General features: G+C 36.5%; 2 protein-coding genes across 6 annotated transcripts in view; one reads left to right on the top strand and one right to left on the bottom strand.

The window, feature by feature from the left end:
• The window catches only part of NDC80 (NDC80 kinetochore complex component), a 49,599-nt gene extending 49,207 nt beyond the window's left edge, over nt 1-392 (bottom strand). For both annotated transcript variants that reach the window (XM_059140208.1, XM_059140206.1), the window contains exon 1: nt 267-392. The gene's annotated coding sequence lies outside the window, so the exon portion shown is untranslated. The remainder of the gene's footprint in view (nt 1-266) is intronic.
• A 60-nt stretch (nt 393-452) lies between these two features.
• METTL4 (methyltransferase 4, N6-adenosine) overlaps nt 453-27,841 on the top strand; it is a 43,378-nt gene continuing 15,989 nt past the window's right edge. The window contains exons 1-6 of one of the 4 annotated variants that reach the window (XM_059140130.1): nt 453-537; nt 2,130-2,207; nt 2,754-3,154; nt 5,450-5,512; nt 17,167-17,536; nt 19,745-19,814. In XM_059140130.1, the coding sequence (XP_058996113.1) occupies nt 2,762-3,154; nt 5,450-5,512; nt 17,167-17,536; nt 19,745-19,814 (896 nt within the window). In that variant the 5' untranslated portion in view covers nt 453-537; nt 2,130-2,207; nt 2,754-2,761. The other 3 variants (XM_059140131.1, XM_059140133.1, XM_059140134.1) reach the window with 3 other exon arrangements.

The raw sequence follows: 27,841 nt of genomic DNA, 5'->3' as shown, positions 1-27,841 counted from the left end.
TTCCCCTTTCCTCCCTCCAGACTCTCTGCTCCCCACCAGAGTGCCCTTAGGTCTCCCTCTTCTCCCCTGGAAGTCACTGTCAGTTGAAATTTATTGGACTCCGGGAAACTTGCTCCCCGTACAGACTCGGCCCGGAGGAGGCTTCTCACAATGGCAGCCACCAAAACGTTGCTCCTCAGGGCCTCTAAATCTAAGCTGTTAGCGCCATCGCTTTCTCCCTTAGAACAGTTCTGACGGCATAAAATTAACTCAAAGTCATTAATTACCTTCTTCCAGTTTCGTGACTCAACCCAGGGACCGAATTCCTGTAACCTGTGCAACTATTCACCGGGCAGGACAGCAGCCGCGGAAACAACCAACTCCTCCCTCCACCCGCCGTCGCAGTTCGAATTTTAAAATCTCCGCCAGCGTCTACGTCAACACGTACGTCGAACGCGTGCACAACTCTTCCGCGCCGCTCCCCGTCGCGGGAATTGTGCGTATTGCTGGCCGCCTGCCGCCTCGGTCAGCACACTGGTCAGCACACTGGAGTCTCTGGTAAGTGCAAGCGTCCCCTACAAAGTCTGGTCCGATTTCTAAAATTAGCGCTGAAGACCTGGGCGCTCTAGGTCTCTGAGGAGCGGGTGGAGAGCTCCAAATCGCCCTGGAAACGCTTTTTCCGTACAGCAACATGGCAGCGCCCGTTGACTCGTAGAAAAATTTCTTTGCTATGAAAGTAGCGTCTTTCATGACCACTCCTTAGAGGGTTGCTTCTTTCCTGATGCAAGTCTGGGAGACGTCGTGCAGTTTTTCTGACAGGGGATGCGGTGAGGTAGGAGATAGGGACTGTTGAGGGTGGGTGTCACCGGCTCCGAGGATCTAGTGTGGCGCCGCGGCCTCTAAGGATCGGGTTCGCAGTTTGCTCGCGAGGGTTTCACGGTCCTCTAGTGGTGGCCAGAGACTACAGCTATGAGGAACCCTAGAGGGTAGAAGGTGGGTTTGGTTGTGAGGGGGAGAGGTAGAAGAGAAAGGATTTAAGCACCGTAGTGTACTTTGTTAAAACAGAACTTCCCTGCTTCCCTGAGTTTAAACTCAGAGACGTGTACTGCCCAATACCCGGAGAGTGGTGGCTTTGGGAGAAAAGCTTTGAGCCAAAGTCCGCATACTGATTCTTGGAGCAGATTTGCGGTTAACGAATTGTAATATTGGGCATGTCATCTTTTCTGAGTTTCAGTCTTCTTGACTAAATTTCTTGCTCTCATTAGCCATTATGTTACCGCAAGTGGTGACTCTGAAGGGAGGACCAATACCAGGATTACCATCACTAATAGCATTTGTTTGAGCAGTTGCTGTGTGTCAGACACTGGGCAGCACTTAGATTATCTCATTTAGTTCTCTAAATTGCCTTCTGAGATATCATAAAAAATGGATGAATTTGAGACTCAGTGAGATTAAATAACTTGTCCATGGTCACACTGCGGACACTACATGGAGTTAGAAGTTTGGATCTAAATGCTCTCTTACTAGCTGTAGTGTTAAAACACTTATTCTGGGGCCTTCGGCTCAGGTCATGATCTCGGGGTCCTGGGATCGAGTCCCGCATCGGGCTCTCTGCTCAGCGGGGAGCCTGCTTCCTCCTCTCTCTCTGCCTGCCTATCTGCCTACTTGTGATCTCTCTCTGTCAAGTAAATAAATAAAATCTTTAAAAAAAAAAGAAAAAAAAAACACTTATTCTATCCTCCTCTTAAGTTCTTCATTATACTACATTTAGAAGGCAATACCCGGAACTTTACCCCCGCCCCCTCCCCTTTTTTTTGTAAAAAGGAGATTTTGAAAAAACATAGTTGCTGAAGGAGGACTGCTCAGAACCAATAACCTTGCAATTTTGTTAGGGTTTGGTACTTCTGATATCTGTTAAAATTGCCTTGTGCTCTGCCTAGACCAGTCTTTCATTTTGTTTTTCACACTCTTATGGTAGCAGTGGTTAAGTGTGGCAGTGTTGATGGGCTGGCTTGTTATGGCAAATGTGCTTTGAAAGAACAAGGACTGATCTGCTAACAACTCCTCTGGAAATTATGTGACCTCTCTAGGTTTATCTCATTAAAAAGGGTGAATTCACATAGGTAATGTAGTATTCTTTGCTTTGACAGAACACTCTCATCTTTAAGAATTGAGTGACTTCGTGACTTGGAGGATGTGGACTTAGTGGCTGGATTCAAGGACGAACAGTAGGTTGTATGGAGGGCCCAGGAGGATTCAGTTGGGATCCCAGAAATAAGATCATGTTTTTTTTTTTTTTTTTAAAGATTTTATTTATTTATTTGACAGAGAGAAATTACAAGTACACTGAGAGGCAGGCAGAGAGAGAGAAGGAAGCAGGCTCCCTGCTGAGCAGAGAGCCCGATGCGGGACTCGATCCCAGGACCCTGAGATCATGACCTGAGCCGAAGGCAGCGGCCTAACCCACTGAGCCACCCAGGCGCCCCAAGATCATGTTTTAATGCTCTTTTGCTAAATTGGCTGAAAAGTTTGAATTATCAACCCTGTAATTAAAAGTTTATATTAAAACATTACATTTTCCTTAACATATCATGACTCTCAAATTCTCTTTTGTGTATAAGTTAAGTTTATGTACATGCGCATGAAATTACCTGTGTATGTGAAGTATATTTTTATTGAAATGCAGGACATTTAAGAAGTTAATCTGGAAAATCGGGTTTTACATCTAGACCCTCATTTCCAGAGTTGTTTTTTTTTTCCCTTTCTTTTTTAAGAGAAGAGAATGTCAGTGGTGCATCAGCTCTCTTCAGGATGGTTATTAGATCACCTTTCTTTCGTTAACAACATGAACTACCAACTTCACCAACATCATGAGCCTTGTTGCAGTAAAAATGAACCGACTTCATCTGCCCACTTTGATCCTCTTCAAAAGGATTCTTTGATGTCTTTGGGAGCCTCTGCTACATTTAGTGCTTTTGACTTTACCACTAAACCAGATAATGATGCCAGAGGAAATTGTAAAATCGTCATACAGAGATACGTTTTTCGATCTGAGCTATTTAATGTCACCAAACCTTATATAACCCCAACTCTTCACAAAGAATGCCGACAAAGGAATGAAAAGGAAGATCCAATGGATGGTGTTAAAGAAGAAAACTGCATTTCTATTGGGAAGGTAGAAAGTTTTAATACATTTTTATTTTTCTACAGAACATGCAGAAGAAGTTTATTATTCCAATATCTTAAATATCTTACAACTTACTAAGTCTAAAAAACCGTAAAGCATAGGAAGGCTTTAGTTATAGCCAATATAATTTTTTTTTAAAGATCTTATTTATTTATTTGACAGAGAGAGATCACAAGTAGGCAGAGAGGCAGGCAGAGAGAGAGAGGAGGAAGCAGGCTCCCTGCTGAGCAGGGAGCCCGATGTGGGGCTCGATCCCAGATCATGACCTGAGCCGAAGGCAGAGGCTTTAACCCACTGAGCCGCCCAGGCACCCCTAGCCAATGTAATTTTTAAAAACCTTTATTTACTTATTTATTTGACACAGAGAGAGAGATCACAAGCAGACAGAGAGGCAGGCAGAGACAGAGAGAGGGAGAAGCAGGCTCCCCGCTGAGCAGAGAGCCCAATGCAGGGCTCAATCCTGGGACTCTGGGATCATGATCTGAGCTGAAGGCAGAGGCTTTAACCCACTGAGCCACTCAGGTGCCCCAAGGCAATGTAATTTTTAACTCTTTCCTAATGTTCTACCATTCTTAGAAGACCAAATTTGCATATTTCAAAAGTAAGCAAAGTTTGCTCAAAGGTGAATGCTCTGTAAATTAAACAAAACAACAAAAACAAAAAGCCCTTTCTGCTAGTCATTTGTATTAATTGCATATTTTTAGAGCTGTTTTTGTTCAACAGTGTGCTGCTTTGTCTGAAAAATCCCAAAGCAGTTTATGGATTTTGGGAGATTCTTAGAGACCTGTCCATTGGGGATAAGTTCATATAATGAAGTTTGCAGGAAGGGTGATATTTCATAAAGTTTTTAATAATAAAAGTAGAAAGCTACTATAGGAAATTGTGTATGTTCTTAAAGCATATGTATTTGTATATACACTGGTGCAGTCTTTTGGTGAAATTTCAAGAATGCTATACTCAAGATCAAATTAATTATGCTTTAATAATTTTTATGTTTCTGAAGAGTTCAGAAGTGATTATACAAAGTCCATTTCAGATAGATTATATGAACATTTTCTTTGATAGAGTAGGAGTAACTTTATTACTCACACACAAATATTTGAGATCTTTCTGTGTGCTGTTGTACATACAGGGATGAAACAAGATAAACAAAGTTAGTACCTTCATGGATCTTATAACTGAGATCTGTGAAGAAAGATATTAAATAAGAAAGCATGTTGAGAATTAGAATAAGGAAAGTAATTGGGGTAATTTATTATATTGTTCTCGTTTCCTGAAGTAGGACTTTTAATATTCTTGTAATTTCTTCCGTCTTTCTTTTCCTTTGGACAAATATTTATTGACCATTTGCTGTGTGTCAGGCATAGGAAAGAATATATAATGTCTGAGATTTCAGTGAAATATTACATGGATTATCAATACTATTACTAATAGAGGAAAATAATAAGCATTTGCACTTCACTAAGTATGGGCATCTTTTAATGTTTTCACTATTATGTTGGATAAATTTCTCATTTTAATATGGAAAAATATAGATGAATGTATGTAATTAATATCTTCACAAAAACTTACCTTAATTCTGATATGCTAAGGCAAACTGTTCAATTAGCTTAGTTTTCAGTCCATTTATTTATTCAGCCAGGAAACATTTATTGTTAGCCTGCTGGGATTATGCTACCGTGTATGCACTCATGTTTCAGCAATAAGAGGTATAAAGTCCCTGCTCTATTTTGCACTGTCTTACATGTTCTTTTCTGTGGAGTTGTTAGACACAGAATGGTGTTAGTATAGCAGATTTATACCTAGCCCTCAGATCAGTCATAAAGAGCTATTGAAAATGCAAGGGATTTTTAAAATGATAGTATATGAATAGTTCCTTTCCTCATAAATGAAGTTAAGAATTGTGTGATATATATCAACTGGTAGATGACACTAGGAATATTATACAGTGTCACAGTTTTCTTGTGTTCATGGATGTCTGTGCTACATTTTATCATTGTACCATAGCAGATACAGGTTAGGTGACCTTATATCATTCATTTGTAGTAATAACAATAATAATAATAATTAATAATAACAATACATAGTAATTTTTCTATTTGGGAAAGCTTATTTCCTTAGTCCATACTCTTTTCACTGATTTTGACCTTCCTTGTTGATTAACTTCTTCAAGACTAAGATACACACTATGGAAAATGTGATAACAGAAATACTAATATATTTCAAAATATCAATATTGCGATAGATGGCAACATAATTTTGTCTCTGTAATTTACTATTTAGAAGCGTAAAAGATGTGTCGTTTTCAATCAAGGTGAATTGGATGCTATGGAATATCATACAAAGGTAGGTGTGAAATATTCATTGATGACATTGGAAGATTAATGTGAAGTAGTATAAATAACCAATATAAATAAGGATGTTCTTAAAAATTAAGCAGTTATTTTGATCAAAGTTAGAATTTAATAGTGGAGTGATTTATTTTTACTTTTATAGTAATAAAGAGTTCAATTTTTCTTAAAATTTTATATACTTCTATTAGTTTTACTATTTAACACAAGTAAACTTTTTCTATATTGGTTAAGTTTAGAAATTTGATAAGTTTTAAAGTCTCTTGTCCGTAGGTAAGATGACTCAATAAGATAGTTGCAGAAGAAATCATGAACGATGTGAAGGATGTATTTTTAGAGCATAATGATAAAGGGGATCTAGTAAAGAAATGAGAGGAAACAGAGGGTACTCTAGTAATTTAAGCTTTAACTCTCTTGATTGAAATGGGAAAATTGGGGTTGGAATTTGACTTAGGAGGGATGATAGTAAATGCAGTCTTGGACATGTTGAGTTAATTTGATGATAGGACCTAAGATTTTTTCTCTTTTGTGTAGGAAGATGTACATAATAAAATCTGCTGTTTTACCATTTTTAACTGACTAGCCACCCAGGCAACCCTGTTTTACCATTTTTAGATATATAATTCAGTGGCATTTAGTACATTCACAATATTGAGCCATAATCACCGTGCAGCCATCTCCAGAACTTTTTTATCATCTCACATAGAATCTATGCTAGTTAAATAGCTCCCCATTTTCCTCTTCCCACAGCCCTTAGTAACGTCTATTCTACTTTCTGTATTTTGCATTTGCCTATTATAGGTGTATAAGTGGAATCATATATTTATCCTTTTGTTTCTAATTTATTTCACTTAGCATAATGTCTTCAAGGTTCATTCCAGTATCAGAATTTCATTCTTTAAGACTGAGTAGTATTTCATTGTATATCTGCACTTCATTTTTTTTTATCCATTCATTTGTTCATGGACATTTGGGTTCTTTCCATCTTTTGGCTGTTGTGAATAATTCTGCTATGAATATTTGGTGTATAAGTATCTGTTTAAGTCTTGCTTTCAATTATTTTCGGTATATACCTAGATGAGAATTGCTGGATCACATAGTAACTTTATGTTTAACTTTTTGAGGAACTGCCAAACTCTTTTCCACAGCAGTTGCATCATTTTATATTCCTACCAGCAGTGCACAAGGGTTCCAGTTCCTGCACATTCTAATACTTGTAATTTTCTGTTTACCTTTTCAAAAGTAAAAGCCATCCTAAGAGGTGTAGAGTGATATCGCATTGTGGTTTTCATTAATACATTGGATTTTATGTGTATTGAGGATAGCTGAATACACAAGTGCTAAATCTTTCAATACCAAAAGTTTGCTGTAGTTTGTTAATTTTCAAAGTATTTCTATTGCCTGGAAATGTCACTTGCAAGATTAAACTGCAGAAGTATGTAAAAATCCAGGGTCTGATATAAGAAAGATTAATAATTTTAAGATGTTAAATGAAATTAGAGAATAGAATTTCTTGAATTCATATATGTATTCAGATCACTAAATACTTTTGACTATAAATGATAACTATAAATTGGGAAACATTCATGTGCTACAGAATAGAATCAAACCCTTCAATCATAGAACAGAATATTTATAAAATCAAATTTAGAACTCTTTTAGCTTCAGTAGCAAATTGGAATAAAAGTATATGGCCATTTTATTGTCAATTAACAATTTATAGGGATTAGAGTCTATTGGCAGTAATGGAATGTTTGAAGTTGGTACGAGGACTGTTAATAGATAAGATACGTAGATGACTTTAAGGAACATATATTAAGGAAAAGCCTGTAATAGAACTTGTCTTATTTTCTTTACTGAATGAATCTTTCTGTGCCCCTCCCTTTCTTCTTATCTAATTCATTTATACATTTATTCCCTCACTCAGTAAGTGCATTAATTCAGTTCACTTATAAATATTCATTATGTGCCAGCTGTACGGCAGACAGAGTTATTCCTGGGACTTCAATAGAAATACAGATAAATACAGTGCTTCTGTTTTAGCACTTAGGTTCTTGAGGGACACAGATGATTAAACTAAACTACTGTATATCATAAAAAGCACTATGCTAGGACAAGTCTAGGATACAGTGAGAGCACAGAGGTGGGTGTCCAACTTAGACCTAAGGATGGGGTGTCAAGGAAAGCTTTATGGAGGCACTAATTTTGTTTAAGTTGAGTCTTTGTAGTAGGCTTAGTCATATGAAGAGGATGATGAAGAGTAATGAAGAGTGGTTCTTTGAGAAGAATAGCATTTTTTAAAAAAGATTTTATTTATTTGACAGAGAGAGATCACAAGTAGGCAGAGAGAGAGGGGGAAGCAGGCTCCCTGCTGAACAGAGAGCCTGATGTGGGCTCCATCTCAGGACCCTGAGAGCATGGCCTGAGCTGAAGGCAGAGGCTTAAATCTCTGAGCCACCCAGGAGCCCTGAAGAATAGCATTTTGCTAAAGTTTAAAAACAAGATGGTTATCAAGCTTATTTAAGAAACTGAAAAAGGCTCTGGTAGCTGGGCTGTGGAATGTGGAGAGGGTGGTTAGAGATGAAACTGGGGAAATAAGAAGTCACAGGTCATGTGAGATTTTACAAGACCATCTTAAGACATTTAGAATTAAGGGTGGTGGGAAGCTGTTGAAAGCAGGTGACACGATCAGATTTACATGTTATTTAATTTATTTAATATTAACTTCATTTTTAGATAGAAAATGCATTCATTTGGTAAAGTTCAAAATTTACAAAGAGTGTATAGTAGGTCTTTCTCTAATCCCTATTCCTCAGTCACCTGCTTTTTCCTCTCAATGTATTTGTCCAATGGTGGTCGCGTTCATACATGAAATACAATTTGTGCATATATTCCCCTTCTCCTTTTTTATTTAGGTGGTAGCATACTTGATACAATTTTTTCTTGCTTTTTTCCCTTCAGATAGACGTACTTTACAAATTGGTTTATGTCACTTGTCTTTTGTACTTTTCTTAGTCTTTAGCTGTTGACATTTAGGTACATTATACACATGCTATATACATAAATATGTGTGTATCTGCAGGGTACATTTCAAGCAATTAAGTAGTTGGGTCAGAGGTTTGAACCTTTTGATAAATATTTTCAAATTGCTACTATGGAGGTTTTATCATCTTATTAGCAAACCAGAAATGTATAATTTTGCCTTTTTTCTCACATCCTTACAGTGTGTGCTGTATTGTTTTTGATACTTGCCAGTTTGATAGGTAAAAAATAATATTTCAGTATGATTTTAATTTGCATTCCCTTAGTGTGGTTAAGTATTTTTACATACATTTAAAAACCATTTGTATTTTTTTAATGTGAACTGTTTGTTTCTTTTGTGTATTCAAATATTGTGTCCTTAATTTATAGGTGCTCTTTATATGTTAGGGAAACTAGTACTTTGCCTATGATATAAATTGCTAATATATTTTTACCATTTTGTCATTTTGATTTTAATTATGATTTTTTTAACCACATACACAGTTTTGTATTTTTATTTAGTTGAATTTATACATTTTTTTTTCTTTCATGACTTCTGGATTTTTGAGTCATATTTAAAAAGGTATTTTTCTTCAAGGCTTTAAAATAATTTTCCCATGGGGGGTAAAATGAAAGAATTTTCCCATGTTTTTTCCTAGAATATTATTTCATTTCATATTTATATCTTTGATTCATTTAGATTTCATTGTGGTATAAAGTGTAGTAGCACATACACATATGTATATGAGTTTGTTTCTTGATTTTGTCTTTATTTTTCTATCCTCCAGTCTCTTTTCAGGTTTTATAACATGAGTATGTTTTAATATTTGGTATGCTCAACCCCCCCTTTATCCATATTTCTCTTTTACAGAGTTTTTGTTTTGTTTGTTTATTTTCCCATATGAATTTCCCATTAAGATCAATTTAATTCTGGTTAGAAAAAGAAGCAATTAGAATTTTTATGGTATCAAGTTAAATTTATAGATTAGATTAGGGCCTACTGACATCTTTAAGATGTTAATAACACAGATATGTCTTTCCATTTGTTTCAGTTTCTGTTGTCATTTTATAAGGTTTTCTTTATAAAAGTCTTGCCAGTTTCTTAAGTTGCTGTAGGTTTTTTTTTCTTTTAATCTCTGGGTTTTTGAGATAATACTTATAACTTCTGAAAATAGTAGAACTTTTAATTACAGCTTTCTAATTATTTTATCTCATTTATTTCTTGTTTGTAAATGTATAGGCTAGAAAATACAATACAATACAATACAATACAATACAATACAATATTCAATCATAGATATGACAGTATATATCTTTGTCTTATTCCTGACTCAGTGGTGATGATTTCATTATTAAGCATAATACTGGCTTTTGGACTTACCAGCAAATAGCATGTTAAGGAGGTTTCCATTTGTTCTTTTTTGTTACTTTTTTTTTTTTAAAGATTTTATTTATTTATTTGACAGAGATCACAAGTAGGCAGAGAGGCAGGCAGAGAGAGAGGGGGAAGCAGGCTACCCGCTGAGCAGAGAGCCCAACGTGGGGCTTGATCCCAGGACCCTGAGAGCATGACCTGAGCTGAAGGTAGAGGCTTAACCCTCTGAGCCACCCAGGTGCCCCATTACTTTTTTTTTTTTTAAGATTTTACTGATTTATTTGGTAGAGTGTGAGAGAATGAGCGTGGCGCAGGTTGGGGGGAGCGGATAAGGAGGAAAGGGTAGAGGGAGAGGGAGCCTGATGCGGGTTCAATCCCAGGAGCCTGGAGCCATGACCTGAGCCAAGGACAGGTGCTTAACTGACTGAACCACCCAGGCACCCCTCCATCTGTTCTTATTTACTGTTATTATCAAACATGGTTATTGAATTTTATGAAATGTTTTTTAAGCATCTGTGGAGATTGAATAGGTGATTTTTCTACTAATATTTCCCTTTGATTTTTCTTCATGTGTAACCATCCTTGTGTTTGTAGTGTATATTCCAAATGACCAGCTGTCAGTGCCTCTCCTCTGTCAAAGATGCATGGTTTATTGTCTCCCATTCGCCTGGTGAATTTTGTTTTTATTCTCAGTCTGAATATTGGAAATAGGCACCATTCTTGGCCCTGTGGGAACTCCTGGCACTATTTCTTCTGTCCTTTGGATGTTTCTTTTCCTGGCCTTGTATAATTCCCTCATACACTTAAGCACATTAGTACTTAGGGGAATTTTTCCAGTGTGACTATCTATGGATCTATATAGTTCTCTCTTGTAGCTCTTTCCTATCCGGTACCCTGTCCTATGAATTCTTGTCTTGACCTTCCTGTATTCTCTGCTTTTTCTACTCAGCTCTGGATTTTTCCTAGGCTCTGTCCAGATTCTTCTTTCTTTTGACCTAGAAACTTCCCAGGCAGTTAGCTGGGGGCACTCATAGGGCTTACCTATGATTTCTTTCATTGTCTTTATTGCCTGATGTCCTGTGTCTTGAAAGCTGTTGTTCCTGAGACTTTATCTTAGTTGAAAGTAGAAATCTTTTGCTGCTTTGAATATTTTTTTCTTTATCATTGATTTTTAGCAACCTGATTATGATGGTCCTTAATGCAGTTTTCCCCACCTCCTCTGTTGAACTTTGAGTCTATAAATTAATAGTTTCAGCAGATTTGGAAATTTTTTTGGCCATTTCCTCCTCAAATATTTTTTCTGTCATCTTCTTTTTGGATACTTCTATTGTGTTGTTTTCAAGTACAGTAATCTTTTCTTCTTCAGTACCTGCTGTTAATGCAATCTAGTATATATTTCCTTTTTGCATTGAACAGGCATACCTTGTTTTATTGCTCTTTGCTTTATTGTACTTTGCAGATATCACACTTCTTGAAAAATGAAAATCTGTGGCCACCCTGCATTGAGCAAGTCTGTCAGTGCCGTTCTTCCAACAGCATTTGCTTACTTTGTTTCTCTGTGTCACATTTAGATAGTTCTTGCAGTATTTTAAACTTTTTTATATAACATTTATCATGGTGATCTGTGATGAGTGATCTTTGATATTACTATTGTGATTGTTTTGGGGTACCACAAGCTGCAAACATATAAGATGGCAAACTTAACTGATAAATGTTGTGTGCTCTCACTCCTCCACCAACCAGCCATTCCCCAGTCTCTCTCCCTCTTCTTGGGCCTCCCTATTGCCAGAGATACAGCAGTCTTGAAATTAGTCTAATTAATAACCGTGCAATTGCCTCCAAGTGTTCAAGTGAAAGGAAGAGTTGGGTGTCTCGGACTTTAAATTTTTTTTTTAAACGATTTTATTTGGGGCGCCTGGTTGGCTCCATGGGTTAAGCCTCTGCCTTCGGTTCAGGTCATGATCTCAGGGTCCTGGGATTGAGCAGAGAGTCTACTTTCCCCCTCTCTCTGCCTGCCTTTCTGCCTACTTGCAATCTCTCTCTCTCTGTCAAATAAGTAAATAAAAACTTAAAAAAAAAAGGTTTTATTTCTTTGAGAGAGAGAAAGTGAGAGAGAAAGAGAGCACAAGCCAGGGAAGGGACAAAGGGGAGGGAGCCTGATGTGGAGCTCTAATCTCAGAACCCTGGGATCATGACCTGAGCTGAAGGCAGATGGTTAACTGACTGAGCCACCCAGATGCTCCTAATTTTTTTTTAAAGATTTTATTTATTTATTTATTTGACAGAGAGAAAGATCACAAGTAGGCAGAGAGAGGGGGAAGCAGGCTCCCTGCTGAGCAGAGAGCCCCATGCGGGGCTCGATCTCAGGACCCTGAGATCACTTTTTTTTTTTTAAGAGACTGTGGGGTGGGGAAGGGGAAGGAGAGAGGGAGAGAGAGAGAATCTTAAATAGGCTCCACAGCCAGTGCAGAACATGACTCGGGGCTTGATCTCATGATTCTGGGATGACCTGAGCTGAAATCAAGAGTTGCATGCTTGGGCGCCTGGGTGGCTCAGTGGGTTAAGCCGCTGCCTTCGGCTCAGGTCATGATCTCACGGTCCTGGGATCGAGTCCCGCATCGGGCTGTCTGCTCAGCGGGGAGCCTGCTTCCTCCTCTCTCTCTCTCTGCCTGCCTCTCTGCCTACATGTAATCTCTCTCTGTCAAATAAATAAATAAAATCTTAAAAAAAAAAAAAAGAGTTGCATGCTTAACCAACTGAGCCACCCAGGAACTCCAACATGTCTTATGCTTTAAATCAAAAGCTGGAAATGATTAAGTTCAGTGAAGAAGGCAGATCAAAAGCTGAGATATGCCAAAACTAGGTCCCTTTTACCAAAGTATTAGTGAAATTGTGAATGCAAAGCAAAAGTTCTTGAAGGAAATGTAAAGTCCTAAACCAGTGAGCATATGAATGATAAGTGAAATCAGCCTTATTGCTGATATGGAGAAAATTTGAATGGTCTGGTTAAAAAATTGGACCAGCCACAATATTCCCTTAAGCCAACGCCTAATCCAGAGCAAGGCCCTAACTCTCTTTTTAGTTCTATGAAGGCTGAGAAGATGTATGAGGAAGTTGTAGAAGAGTTTGAAGTTGGTAGAGGTTGGTTTATGAGGTTTAAGAAGCTCTCTCCCTAACATCAGAGTGCAAGGTGAAGCAGTAAGTGCTGATGGAGAAGCTGTAGCAAGTGATTCAGATGATGTAGCTAAGACCATTATTGAAGGTGGCTACATTAAACAGATTTTCAAGGTAGACGAGGCAGGCTTCTATTGGAAGAAGATGGCATCTAGGAATTTTACAGCTAGTTAGAAGAATGCCTAACTTCAGTTTGAAAGAATAGGCTGGCTCTCTTGCTAGGGGCTACTGATGCTGGTGATTTTAAGTTGAAGACAATGCTCATTTACCATTCTGAAGATCCTCAGTCTCTTAAGTACTATGCTAAGTTAGGGCACCTGGTGGCTCAGTTGGTTAAATCTCGGACTCTTGATTTCAGTTTGGGTCATGATCTCCAGGTCCTGGGATCAAGCCCTGTATCAGGTTCAGTGGGTTCCATGATTAGCAGGGCATCTGCTTGAGGAAATTCTCCCTTTCCCTCTACCTCTCCTCCTGCTCATGCTCTCTCTCTTTGTCGAAAATAAATAAATAAATCTTTAAAAAAAATTATGCTGTTTACTATGTGTTTGCTCTCTAAGTGGAAGAAAGAAGCCTGGATGACAGCACATCTGTTTACAGCGTGGCTTACTGAATCTTTTAAACCTACTGTTGAGACCCACTGTTCAGAAGAAAAGATTCCTTTCAAAATGGTACTTACTAATAATGCACCTGGTAAGCCAAGAGTTCTGATAGAGATGTGCTCTTGGATGTATGTTGTTTTCATGCCTGCTAACATAAAATCCATTTGGCAGCTCACAGATCAAGGAGTAATTTTGACTCAAGTCTTATTGAAGAAATACATTTCATAGGGCTATAGCTTCCACAGACAGTGATTCCTCTGATGCATCTGGCCACAAAGTCAATGAAAAGTTTTCTGGAAAAGATTCACTATTGTAGATGCCATTAAGAACATTCGTGATTCATGGGAAGAGGTCAAAATATCAAAATTACCAGGAATGTGGAGGAATTCCTAATTAATTCCAACTCCAAGGGAAGACTTCAAGGGGTTCCAGATTTCCGTGGAGGAAGTCATTGCAGATGTGGTGGGAATAGCAAGAGAACTAGAATTACAAGTGGAGCTTGAAGATGGGACCAAATTGCTGCAAGCTCATGACAGAGCTTTAGTGGATAAGGGGTTGGTTCTGATGGACAAAGAAAACAGTTCCTTCAGGTTGAATGTACTCCTGGTGACGATGCTGTGAACATTGTTGAAATGACAACAGAGGACTTAGAATATTCCATAAACTTAGCTGACGAAGCAGCAACAGGGTTTGAGAGGATTGACTCCCAATTTGAAAAGAAGTTCTACTGTGGGTAAAATGCTATCAAAGAGCATTCATGAAGAGTCAACTGATGCAGCAAACTTCATTGTAGTCTTATTTTAAAAAATTGCCATGGATACCTCAGCCTTCAAAAACCACTACCCTAATGAGTCAATAGCTATCAACATGGAGTCAAGACTCTCCACCCACAAAAAGAATATTACTTGCTGAAATTTCAGATGATAGTTTGCATTTTTTAGCAATAAGGTATTTTTAAGTTAAGGTATATACATTGTTTTTAAGGCTGTAATGCTGTTGAACAGTATAAATATAACTTTTATTTGCACTGAAATCCAAAAAATAAATTTGACTCACTTTATTGCTATAGTTACTTTATTGTGGTGGCCGGGAACTAAAACCCCACTATCTCCTGTATGGGAGTAGGAATTTTTATTTTTAACAACTTCCAGGTGATGTCAACAGAGGTAGTCCAAATAGCATATTTTGAGGACTGCACCAAGGGGGACAAAAAAGATAATGATTATAGAAAAGAATATATAGTCTGATTTATAAAATACAGGTGAATCTTTTGCAGCTTACAGACCTTGGCTTGAGATGATTGACTTTATTGCAATAAGTTGGCTTCATTCCAGTGGTCTGTAACTCAACCCGCAATATTCCTGTGGTATGCAGTTTTTTCCCTGTGGAAGCTCTTGATATTGTTTAGTAGTTTTTGTGTCTCTTTAACGTTCTCATTTTTTTCTGTACATTTTTTGAACATATGAATATGGTTATGATAAGTGCCTTATTATATTCTACGTTTGTTCCTAATTTTTTTTAAAGATTTTATTTATTTATTTGACAGACAGAGATCAGAAGTAGGCAGAGAGACGGGCAGAGAGAGAGGGGGAAGCAGGCTTTCTGCTGAGCAGAGAGCTGGATGCGGGGCTTGATCCCACGACCCTGAGATCATGACCTGAGCCGAAGGCAGAGGCTTTAACCTACTGAGCCACCCAGCCTTCCCTGTTCCTAATCTTTTAATGGGCTGCAAGTAAACCTACCCAACCTTTTCTGCTGTTTGTTCATCTGTGTTATTCTTGTGTGTTTCTATTGAGTGATTATTCCTCCGTAATGTGTTGCATTTTCCTGCTTCTTTATATATCTGATAATTTTCAATTTTTTTGTATAACATTTCAATTTTAGTTCTTAGGTACTAGATATTTTCATATTCCTATAAATATTCTTGAAATTTGTTCTTGGAGAAATTTATTTTGAAAATGGTTGATCTGGGACTCCTGGGTGGCTCAGTCGTTAAGCATCTGCCTTTGGCTCAGGTCATGATCTCAGGATTCTGGAATCGAGTCCCACATTAGGCTCCCTGCTCAGCGGAAAGCGTGCTTCTCCCCCTCTCACTCCCCCTGCTTTGTATTCCCTTTGTATTCCGCCGCTCCCCCCCCCCCCCCCCCCCCCCCCGTCACTCTTCTCTGTCAAATAAATTAAATCTTTAAACAACAATAACAGCAACAACAACTAAAACAGTGCTGGCCAATGGAAATATGTGAGTAACATCAAGGAATTTAAACCTTCCTAATATCTGGGTTTAAAAAAAAAAAAAGAAAAGGTTGATCCTTTTGTGACTTTTTTTTTTTTTTCTAAAGTTTTGAAGCTTGTTTTAAGATTTTTTTTTTTAGTTAAGTCCAGAGCAGTCTTTGGAGCTTTTTTTTTTTTTTTTCCTGACTCATGAGGCAGTACCCTTTTGAGAAGTCTACCTGATGCCTTGTAATTAGGAGAGTTCCATTCTGGCAATGGGAGCACTGTTCCCAGCCCGGCGTGAGTTCTGTGGGTTGTTTCCTCTTAACATTTGACATCATTTCTTTCCCTGACCTTGGGGAGACTTGAGTGGACCTTCTGCAGCTTTTAAGAATTCTCTCTTTGTGCACCTCTCTCCTCTTTGGTATCCTGCCCTGCAAATTCTAGCTGCTTTGACCTTTTCAGACTTTGAGCTCCATCTTCTCTACTCAGAGACTGTTGGACTCTGAAAACTTTTGCTCTGCTGCTGCCTGGAAACTTTCTCAAAGCAGTAAACTGGAACAATCATTCTATTTCTCCTTTTTAGGGGCCAGTATTTTTCACTACTTGACATCCATCTAAGGTTTGAAAGCCTTTTAAAAAAATTACACTTTATACTTTTTTAAAAAAGTAATTTCAGATGAAAAGTTAAATCTGACCTCTGGTATTGCCTTGCCCAGAAGTGGAACTTAGATTTTAATTTTCTAATGGTTGAAGTTGTATTTTTGCAAAACTTTGTTTATATGTTCATTTAATGGTTGCTTTTTTTCTTTACAATTTAAGAAATATAAATTCAAAGGTAAGTTTATTTTAAAATTAGATCATTGGAAAAATATAATATTAAATCTGATCTAAGCTTAGTTTGCTTTATAGGTTAGAAATTCTGCTTTCTTCTAGAAACATTCATGTTATCAAATTCATATTTATTTATTTGTTTCTCATCTATGTTAATGCATTTTTAAGAATGTGTTTTTTTATGTATATTGTTTGGTTATTTAATTGTAAGTGAATTTATGAGGTTTATTTTATTCCACATTTAGGAAACAGCAATTCAAAGGTATACTCACACATTCTTGCCTTTACATTTTATCATAAAATTATTTTAGTATTTTAAAATACTGATTTCAATCCATAAGTTCACATATTCAAAGCATCGTTGAATTTCATTAATTAGAGAATTGTCTTAATGTAAATGACCTTTTAATGTACCTTAACAAATTTTTCTTACAGATCAGGGGACTGATTTTGGATGGCTCTTCAGAGTTAATCCAGGAAGGTCTCAAAAGTGGCTTTCTTCATCCACTTTCTGAAAAATGGGACAAGTATAGTGAGCCCATTACTTTACCACTTGATACCTGCAATTTGTCAGAATTATGTGCAATGGCAAAGCATTTGCCTTCTCTGAATGAAATGGAACTTCAGGTGTTACAATTGATGGATGAAGATATGTCCGTTACAGAACAGGATTTATTTTCACGGGTTGTTGAAAACAACTCTAGCATTACAAAAATGATTACTTTAATGGGACAGAATTACCTGGTGCCACCAAAAAGCAGTTTTCTTTTGTCTGACATTTCTTGCATGCATCCACTTCTGAACTGTAAGTAACTACTATGTTATTAGAAAAATATAATTTTTTTTTGTGGCCTCAGAAGTCAAGAGCTAGTCTGAATGCTGAATGTGGGTCAACATTATGAGGATAGAGTAAATGCTTAATTTTCTCTGTGTGATTTTTTCTTTTAAGTTTAATTTTAAAAGTCTTTTGATTTAAAAACATTTAAAAATTTTGAAAAAATTAAAAAATGAAACTAATGAACAAAGGGTCAAAAAGTAATTGGTCCCTGTTAAAGCAAATGTAAATTGCTGCTCTGTACTTAGGAATTCATGGCACAGTTGGGCTTGGCCAAACAATTTTATTTAACTTTTCTTTATAGTGAAGTAGGAACACTTCAGACATAAATATTAACACTGTAGCCTTTTAAGTTACAGTTACAGTGTTCTAGTTTATTGTCTAAAGTTTCTTGAAATATTTTCCTATATAATGTCAACAAAATTTAAAGATTGAAATTCACATTCATATATACCTGAATTTGAATTTAGATTCTAAAGCTTAACTGTTAATCTTTGAGCTATTCATTTACAAAACTGAGCCTCAGTTTCCTAGTTTATAAAATGGTTATGATAATAATCTACTTCTGAAGGTCATCTGTATCAATTGCTTATGTCAGGGATTTATACATATTTAATAAGTCATAATATTCTAAGGGATGAAGTAGGAAAAGAAATGTATTGATGAAGTTTAAATTAATATGATATTGTTATCTGGATATTTAATATAAAAATTTTTAATTTATTAAATGACATAGTTTATTAAGGAAATGCTTTTTTAAATTTCTGTCAAGCCATGTTACATATGAGAGGTCATTCATGTCATAGTGTCATAAATTCTTTAGGGTAAATGACAGGGTAATAAATTAATGGGAAAGTTACGTTTGAATGTTGTTTTCTGTTCTTTTTGGTTTTTGTCACTTTAATAGTTTAAAAACCATTACTTCCTTATTTTTTTTTTTTTAAAGATTTTATTTATTTATTTGACAGACAGAGATCACAAGTAGGCAGAGAGGCAGGCAGAGAGAGAGAGAGAGGAGTTAGCAGGCTCCCTGCAGAGCAGAGAGCCCCATGCGGGGTCCCTGGGATCATGACCTGAGCCAAAGGCAGAGGCTTTAACACACTGAGCCACCCAGGCGCCCCCCATTGCTTCCTTATTTTAATTTGCACTGTTTTGATTGCTTGTAAAACTGTACATATACCAAAATATACATATGTTTATAAAAAACAGAAGGGACAGCTCTTCCTTATAGTAAAATTCAAGTTAAAAAATGTGGGTGGAATGGTAGAACTAGAAAGTTTCTATTTGGCAAACATCATGGTAATTAGATGTCAAAATAGTAGATGAAAAGATGAGACACAGGATGTTTGCACAGTATTAAAGTATCTCCTTACAAGATACTTAACTAATTATAAAGTGAAAACTGGAGAAACCTGGTAGACAACCCTTTAACCAAGTGATCAAAGGTAGTATCGCCAATAATGAGACATTTTGACATTGTGTATTTCCTGATTACTTGGTAGTGTTCTTGCTAAAAATTAATAATCTAAGTTAATCACGAGGAAATACCAAACCTAAATTAAGAGACATTCTATAAAATAACTGGCCAGTAGCCTTCAAAGTGTCAAGGTCATAAGTGACAAAGAAAGACTGAGGAACTTTCCCAGATTCGAAGAGATTGAGGAGACATGGCAGTTAGATGCAGTATATGATTCTGCTTTGGATCCTGGGCCAGAAAAAAAGACACCTGTAAATTGAGGAAGTTTTACCAAGGTCAGTGTATCAGTTTTAACATAAATTATTTTAAAACAAAGCTTAAAAAAAAAGCAAAAAAATGACAAAAACAAAACACAACAACAACAACAAAAAAACCCATTTAGGTTTGAAAGGATCATGTTAATATGGCTGTCAAGACATAAAAGACATTTACAAATGGTTGGTGTCCAGCTAAGTGAGCTATAGTTATTTTCAGGTAGTCTTTGCAAAAATAGGAATAAATAAACTTAGGTTAAAATCCCAGTGGTACTAAATTATAAGGGAAATTTCAATTATTTAGATTCAATTATTCCATTTGAATAAATGTTGTAAGTGCTTTTGTTGCATTCCATTTTATTTGTGTCTATAGTCAATGCACTTTAGTTTTTAAAGCGATCACCTACAGAAGGTAGGTATTTTCTGAAGTTGTGTATTTCTTTTCAGGTAAGAAAACATATGATGTAATTGTGATAGATCCACCATGGCAGAACAAATCAGTTAAAAGAAGTAACAGGTAAGTATAAATAAATTGTCTATTAGATTAGATACACCTTGGGTTTTTTTTGTTTTGTTTTGTTTTGTTTTTGTTTTTTTAATTTCCAGCATGAACCCCAATGTGGGGCCTGAACTCACGACCCTGAGATCAAGACCTGAGCTGACACCAAGAGTCAGGTGCTTACCTGATTGAGCCATCCATGCACCCATACTTTTCTAAGAGCTAATTGTCCTTTTTACATTCTGGTTACATTGCTAAAAGTATTAGTTTGAGTTGTAGGTTGTCTGAAACTACTAAAATATTTTCAATTTTTCATTCCTCTAATTAGGTAATTCTCTTGCACTAGAATGACATATAGGTATAAGAATGTAACAAGTAAAATATTTATTAATGACTGAGGTTACTGACTGAACCAGTTGAGGGATATTTCTGTAATACCAAAGGGCAACATTTTTGCTTCCTTTGATATCACATTTTAAAGTTTAGAAATACGTGCCAAAATATGGGCGTACCTTGTTTTATTGTGTGTGACTTTATTGTACTTTGCAGATATTGCCTTTTTAAAAAATAATTGAAGGTTTGTGGCAACTCTGCATTGAGCACATCTGTTGGTTTCATTTTTCCAACAGCATTTGCTCACTTTGTGTCACATTTTGCAATATTTCAAACATTTTCATTATTTGTTTTGGTGATCTGTGAATAGAGATTATGACTCAATGAAAGTCACATGATGGTTAGCAATTTTTAGCAATGAAGTATGTATGTTGTTTTCTTAGACATACTGCTATTGCATACTCAGTTGACTACAGTATAGTGTGAACATAACTGTTACATGCACTGGGAAGCCCCAATATTAATTTGACTCACTTTACTAAAAGTGATATTAGCTTTGTTGTGGTGGCCTGGAACTGAACTGGAGGATCTCTGAGGTATGCATAGTTTCCCTCAGTAGCTGCTAGAATGAATTTGTCTAATCCATTTAAAATTTGTTTTATGTCACCTCTTAGAGTAATTAGTTCAATTAATTTCTGAGAGGATATTTCCTTTTTTTTTTTTAAGATTTTATTTATTTATTTGATAGAGATCACAAGTAGGCAGAGAGGAAGGCAGAGAGGGTGGGGCAGGGGAGAAGCAGGCTCCCTGCTGAGCAGAGAGCCCCCCAGGTGGGACTCGATCCCAGGACCCTGGGACCATGACCTGAGCTGAAGGCAGCGGCTTAACCCGCTGAGCCACCCAGGCACCCCTGACATTTCCTTTTAACAGCTTTTTAAAACTAAGTTTTTCTCTCCCATTCTAGTGAATATCTTCAGTTACAGTTCCTTTCATGTTCAATTTCTAGTCTGAATAATTCTATTACCTTGACTTCAACTTCATATGGAATTTCTTTATCTCCTCAATTATCTCCAGCTTTTTTATGCTTTTTTGTTTATGAGCTGTACAGTGGGATTTTTTTCTCTTAAAGTTGCAAGAATCATACGAAGTATTCATGTATCTGTTCTCTATGTGTTTGTGTGTATAAATATTTATATCTATACATCTTTAAAAATCATTTGAAAATAATTTAGGAGAAAATAAATTGCTCTGAAATATTTAATTTTATATTTCCTGAAAACAAAGAAATTCTCTCATAACATAATTGTCAAAATAGGTACTTAACATTGATATAGTACTATTATTGATATAAACTAGTATCTAATCCATACACTTTGTTCAGGTTTTACCAGTTATCCTAGAAACCTCCTTCATAGCAAAATAAAATTCTGGATCATTACTTATATTTAGTTGTTGTGTCTCTTTAATATACTTAAAAAAAAAAACATTATTTTATTATTTATTTGTGTGAGAGAGAGAGAGACAGAGGGTATAAGCAGGAGGGGCAGAGGGAGAGGAAGAGAGATTCTCAAGCAGACTCTGCGCTGAGTGCAGAGCCCAATATGGGCTTGTTCTCAGGATTCAGAGATTATATCCTAAACCGAAACCCAGAGTCAGAAGCTTAAACCATTCTGCCATCCAGGCACCCCTCTTTAGAATCCTTTAATTTGGAAGTTCCTGTGTCTTTACTGGTGTTTCATGAATCTGACATTTTCGAAAGCAGCAGTAGAAAACTAATATTGCATCTATTGTTGAATCTGCCCAAGTCAGTTATTATTAAGGCAGTTGCCAAATGGTGATTGTGTTTGTGTGGCTTTGTTTTTGGGCTCTCTCTCCTGTTCCAATGATATATGTATGTTTTTTTGTACCAGTACCATACTGTTTTTATTAGCATAGCTTTTTAACATGTTTTGAAGTCAGGGAGCCTGATAACCTCTTGGTTTGTTTTTTTAAAGATCACTTTGGCTGTTTAGTCTTTTGTGGTTCCATAGGCATTTCAGGATTCTTTGTTCTAGTTCTATTAAAAATGCCATTGGCCGGGACACCTGGGTGGCTCAGTTGGTTAAGCAGCTGCCTTCGGCTCAGGTCATGATCCCAGGATCCTGGGATCGAGTCCCACATCGGGCTACTTGCTCCGCAGGGAGCCTGCTTCTCCCTCTGACTCTGCCTTCCACTCTGTCTGCCTGTGCTCGCTCTCACTCTCTCTCTCTCTTACAAATAAATAAATAAAATCTTAAAAAAAAAAATAAAAAAAATGCCATTGGTATTTTGAAATGGATTGCATTAATTCCTTTTTTTTTTTTTTTTTTTTAAATTTCCTTTGGTTGAGAGAGTGAGAGTGAGCAAGAGACGGATTGTGAGAACAAATCGGGGGTGGGGGAAGGCAGAGGGAGACGTGCGTGGACTTCCTGCAAGGCAGGGAGCCTGATGTGGGACTTGATCCCAGGACTCTGGGATCATGACCTGAGCTGAAGGTAGGCACTTAACTGACTGAGCCATCCAGGTGCCCTGATAGGGACTGCATTAAATTTATAGATTGCTTTGTGTAGTATAGACATTCTAACAATATTAATTCTTCCAGTCCATGAACACAGTAAATTAATTTCCATTTATTTGTGTTGTCTTCAGTATTTTTCATTTTGTACTCTTCAGAGTACAGGTCTTTCACAGGTTGATTATTTTTCTAGGTATAACTTTTTTTTTTTTTTAAAGATTTTATTTATTTATTTGACAGACAGAGATCACAAGTAGGCAGAGAGGCAGGCAGAGAGAGAGAGAGAGAGAGAGGAAAGCAGGGAGCAGGGAGCCCGATGTGGGGCTCGATCCCAGGACCCTGAGATCATGACCCGAGCCGAAGGCAGCAGCCCAAACCACTGAGCCACCTAGGCACCCCTAGGTATAACTTTTTGATGCAATTTTAAATGGGATTGTTTTCTTGATTTCTCTTTCTGATAGCTTGTTATTAGTGTATAGAAATGAAACATTTCTCCATATGTTCATTTTGTATCTTGTGACTTTACTGAATTATTTTATTAGTTTAACAGTTTTTTTGGTAGAGCCTTATGGTTTTCTGTATATGATATTATATCATCTGTAATTAGTAACAATTTTACTCCTTTTTCAATTTAGATGCCTTTGATTGTTTTTTTTCTTGCCTAATTGGCTGGGATTTCCCTATGTTGAATAAGTTGAATGAAGAGAATGAAGAGAATGCGTATCCTTGTCTTGTTTCTGATGTTAGAGGAAAAACTTACAGCTTTTCACCGTTGATATAATGTTAGCCAAGGGTTTATCATATCTGGACTATATTATACTTGGTATGTTCTTTCTGTAATTGCTCCACTGGGGTTTTTATCATAAATGGATGTTATATATGTCAAATGCTTTTTTGTATCTATTTAGATGATCACATTTTTATCTTTAGTCTTGTTAATGTGGTGTATTATGTCGGTAAATCTCACTGGATCATGGAGTATGAACCTATTAATGTATTGTTGATTTTGATTTGCTCTTATTTTGAAGAGGATTTTTGCATCTGTATTCACTGGGGATATTGACCTTTTTTTAAGTGGTATCTTTGATTCTGCTGGTCTTGTAAAATGAGTTTTGAAGCATTTCTTCCTTTTTAACTTTTTGGAATAACTTGAGAAGGATGGTTACTAACTTTTCCTTAAATGTTTCATAGAAATCATATATGAAACAGTCTGGTCTTGGACTTGTTTTCTGAGAGTCTTAAAATTACAGATTCAATTTTGTTACTTGAAATTGGTACATTCAGATTTTCTATTTCTTTGTGATTCAGTCTTGGAAGGTTGTCTGTTTCTAGGAATTTATCCATTTCTTCTAGGTAGTCTCCTGTGTTATGTAGTCTCATATATATTTTTGTGGTTTTAGTTGTAACTTCTCTTTCATTTTTGCTTTTATTCATTTGAACCCTTTCTTTTTTCATTTGAGCCCTTTTTTTCTTGACGAGTCTGGCTCGAGTTTTTCAATTCTAGCTTTTCAAAGAATCAGGTTTTAGTTTCATTGATTTTTAAAGTTTCTATTTCAGTTATTTCCACCCTAATCTTTATTATTTTTTTCCTTCTACTAACTTTGGCCTTTGTTGTCCTTTTTCTAGTTTAGGTTAGATTGCTTTATTTGGGATTTTTCTTGTTTCTTTAGGTAGGTTTGTATTGCTATGAACTTCCCTCTTAGAACAGTTTTGTTGCAGTTTTAGAAAGTTGTATTTTCATTTGTCTCAAAGTATTTTTTTGATCTCTTTGATTTCTTTGTTTACCCATTTGCTGTGTAGTAATACTTTTTTTTTCTAGTTTTCTTCTTGGAAATGATTTCCAATTTCATACTGTTGTTGGAAAAGATGGCCGATATGATTTAAGTCATTTTAAATTTATTGAGATTTGTTTGTGGCCCAATATATGATCTGCCCTGAAGAATGTTCCATGTGCCATTGAAAAAAATGTGCATTCAGCAGTTTTTGGGCCAAACATGCTGTGTATATGCATTAACTCCATCTGGTCTAATGTGTCAAGAGCAGTGTATCCTTATCAATTATCTGTTTGGATGATCTATGCATTGCTGTAAGTGGGGGTATTGAGGACCTCTATCATTATTGTATTAAAGTCAATTTCTTCCTTTAAGTCTGTTAAGATTTGTTTTATGTATTTAGGTGCTACTATATTAGATGCATAAATACTTATAACTGTTACAATATCTTCTCAGGTTGACCTCCTTATCATTATGTAATTCTTTTATTTATCTTTTGTTGCAGTCTTTGTTGTAAAGTCTATTTTGTCTGATACAAGTATTGGTACTCCAGCCTTCATTTTGTTTTTATTTGCATAGAGTACTTTTTTCCATCCCTTTATTTTTAGTTTGTGTTTGTCTTTAGATGTGAAGTGAGTTTCTTGCAGGCAGTATATAGATAGGTCTTGTTTTCTTTCAGCCATTTAGCTTCCCTATGTCTTTTAATTGGAGCATTTTAATCCATTTATATTTAAAGTAATTACTGATAGGCATGTACTTATTGACATTTTAATTATATTATGGTTATTTTTGCATTTCTCTGTTTATTTGTCTTTCCTTTGCTTTCTTCCCTTGTGATTTGATGGTTTTCTTTAGAGTTATGTTTGGGTTTTTTTGTCTTTATTTTTTGTATATCTACTGTAGCTTTTTGGTCTGTGGTTCCTATAAACTGCATATATTTATATTGACCTAGATATTTTTTAAGCACTGTATTTTAAGCTGATAGTTATTTCAGTTTTAATGCATTCTAAAAGCACTACTTTTTTACTGCCTCTCAATATTTTCTGTTTTTGACATCATAATTTACATCTTTTTATTTTATATATCCCTTAACTACTTATTGTAGTTATAGTTGAGTTTACTTTTTTGTCTTTAACCTCATACTAGCTTTTTCATTGGTTCATGCACTGCCTTTACTAGACTTTTGCTTTTATGAGTGAGATTTTTTTCTTTCATATATTTTCTTGTTTTTCAGTCATGGGATTTTCTTTTCTGCTTAAAGATCTTTTAACATTTTTTGTATGGCTGGTTTAGTCAGGGTGAATTGCTTTAGTTTTTGCTTATCTGGAAACCCTTTATCTCTCTCTTAGTTCTGACTGAGAGCCTTGCTGAATAGAGTATTTTTGGTTATATGTTTTTCCTTTTCAGCAGTTTAAATACATCCTGGCACTCTTTCTGGTTTGTAAAATAAGTTGATCATCTTATGGGATTTTCCTCATTTATGACTTTTTTTTTTTTTTAAATTGCTGCCTTCAACATTCTCTCATTACCTTTTACCATTTTATTTATAATATGTCTTGGTGGAGTTTTTTTTTTGGTTTCATTTTATTAGGGACTCTCTATGCTTTTTGCATCTGATATGTGTTTCCTTTCCCAAGTTAGGGAAGTTTTCAGCCATTATTTCTTCAAATTTTCTGGCCCTTTCCTTCTGGTACCCATAAAATGTGAATGTTAGTATGCTTGTTGTTCCAGAAGTCCCTTGAAACTGTCCTCATTAAAAAAATCTTTTTCACTATTCTCTCTTCCAGATTGCTGATTCATTCTTCTCTATCGTATAATCTGCTTTTGGTTCTTTCTAATGTATTTTTCGTTTCAGTTATTGTATTCCTCAGCTCTGATTGATTCTTTTTTATGTTTTCTTTCTCTGTGTAGAAGTTGTCTTATGTTCTTCCATTCACCTCCTGTGTTTGATGAGTATCTTTTTTTTTTTTTTAAAGATTTTATTTATTTATTTGACAGAGAGAAATCACAAGTAGATGGAGAGGCAGGCAGAGAGAGAGAGAGAGGGAAGCAGGCTCCCTGCTGAGCAGAGAGCCCGATACGGGACTCGATCCCAGGACCCTGAGATCATGACCCGAGCCGAAGGCAGCGGCTTAACCCACTGCGCCACCCAGGCGCCCCTGATGAGTATCTTTTTGATCATTACTTTCAACTTTTTATCAGGTAAATTACTTATCTCCTTTTCTTTAGGTTTTCCTTTTTTTTCCTGGGTTTTTTCCTTGTTGTCTTGTTTGGAATATATTTCTCTGCCACCTCATTTTGTTTGACTTTCTGTGTGTGTTTCTGTGAATTAGCTATAAGAGCTAACTCTCATGGTATTGAAGGAGTGGCCTTATGTTGGACTGCCTGCTGTGTAGACTGCCTGATGGCTTTGGTAGGCTGGCTGGAGCTGGAGTGGGTTGGTTTGGAGGTTCTGGTGGGGCATGTTGTGCTGTGGCTTGTGGAATTGCTGGAGTGGAAGTGGGCATAGGCTGGGTATGTTCCAGGATGGGCTATGCTGTGGACATAAGCTAATTGGGTCCTGGAGGGTGCTGCCCTTGGCAGGATGGCTAGAGCTGGGGCTGATGTATTTGGGGTCTGGGGGTGTACTACATGGGGGCTGTCTTTGAGGGATGGCTGGAGCTGGAGTGGGCCAGGTATCTGGAGTGTGCTGGGGTGGCCCTACCAGGTTGGAAAAGTACCGGAACCCTGTTCATGTTTACACTATGGAGGTAGATGCAGAACGTAAAAGTGGTGCTTGCTGGTTCCTCTATGAGAGTTGCATTGGTTCTGTACCTATTTGTTGGATGCTCTAGTGTTAGTAAATGGATTTCCTTCATTTATAAACTATTTGCCCTTTAAACTGCTATGTCTGAGGGCTGATAAGTCTTTCCAATGGCCTCTCATCAATATCCTTCTCTACTGTAGGTCACCTAATGAAGAGTGGGGTTCCTTTTGTGTCCACACTTCTATGTTTCCCTATTGTTTATTGTCCTTTATTGTTTGTTGTGTAGAAGCTGTGCAGTCAGCCCTCTCTTCTTCTTCTGGAGGAATGTCTCTATATATAGGTATAGATTTAGTTTGTGGGAGGAGATGAATTCAGAGTCTTCCTGTGTCACCATCTGGACCGTCTTAGGAAATTTTAATGTTTTCAGTCTGTTCTGTATTTTAGTTACAGTGGTGAGTGATCTCTTTTTTCTTTTATTATTAGATTGTAAACATTAGATTGGGTGCTCTTTGAGAGAAGGGTGCTAATATAGTTTTTTTTTTTTTAAATTTATTTATTTATTTATTTGAGAGAGAGAGAAAAATATCATGAATGGAAGAGGCAGAGCGAGAGGGAGAGAGAATCCCAACCAGACTCCACTCTGAGTGTGAAGCTTCACTCA

Source organism: Mustela lutreola, chromosome 11, assembly GCF_030435805.1.
Source record: "Mustela lutreola isolate mMusLut2 chromosome 11, mMusLut2.pri, whole genome shotgun sequence".
Lineage (NCBI taxonomy): Eukaryota > Metazoa > Chordata > Mammalia > Carnivora > Mustelidae > Mustela > Mustela lutreola.
Note: the sequence above shows the minus strand (reverse complement) of the source record. Positions and strands in the feature narration are given on the sequence as shown.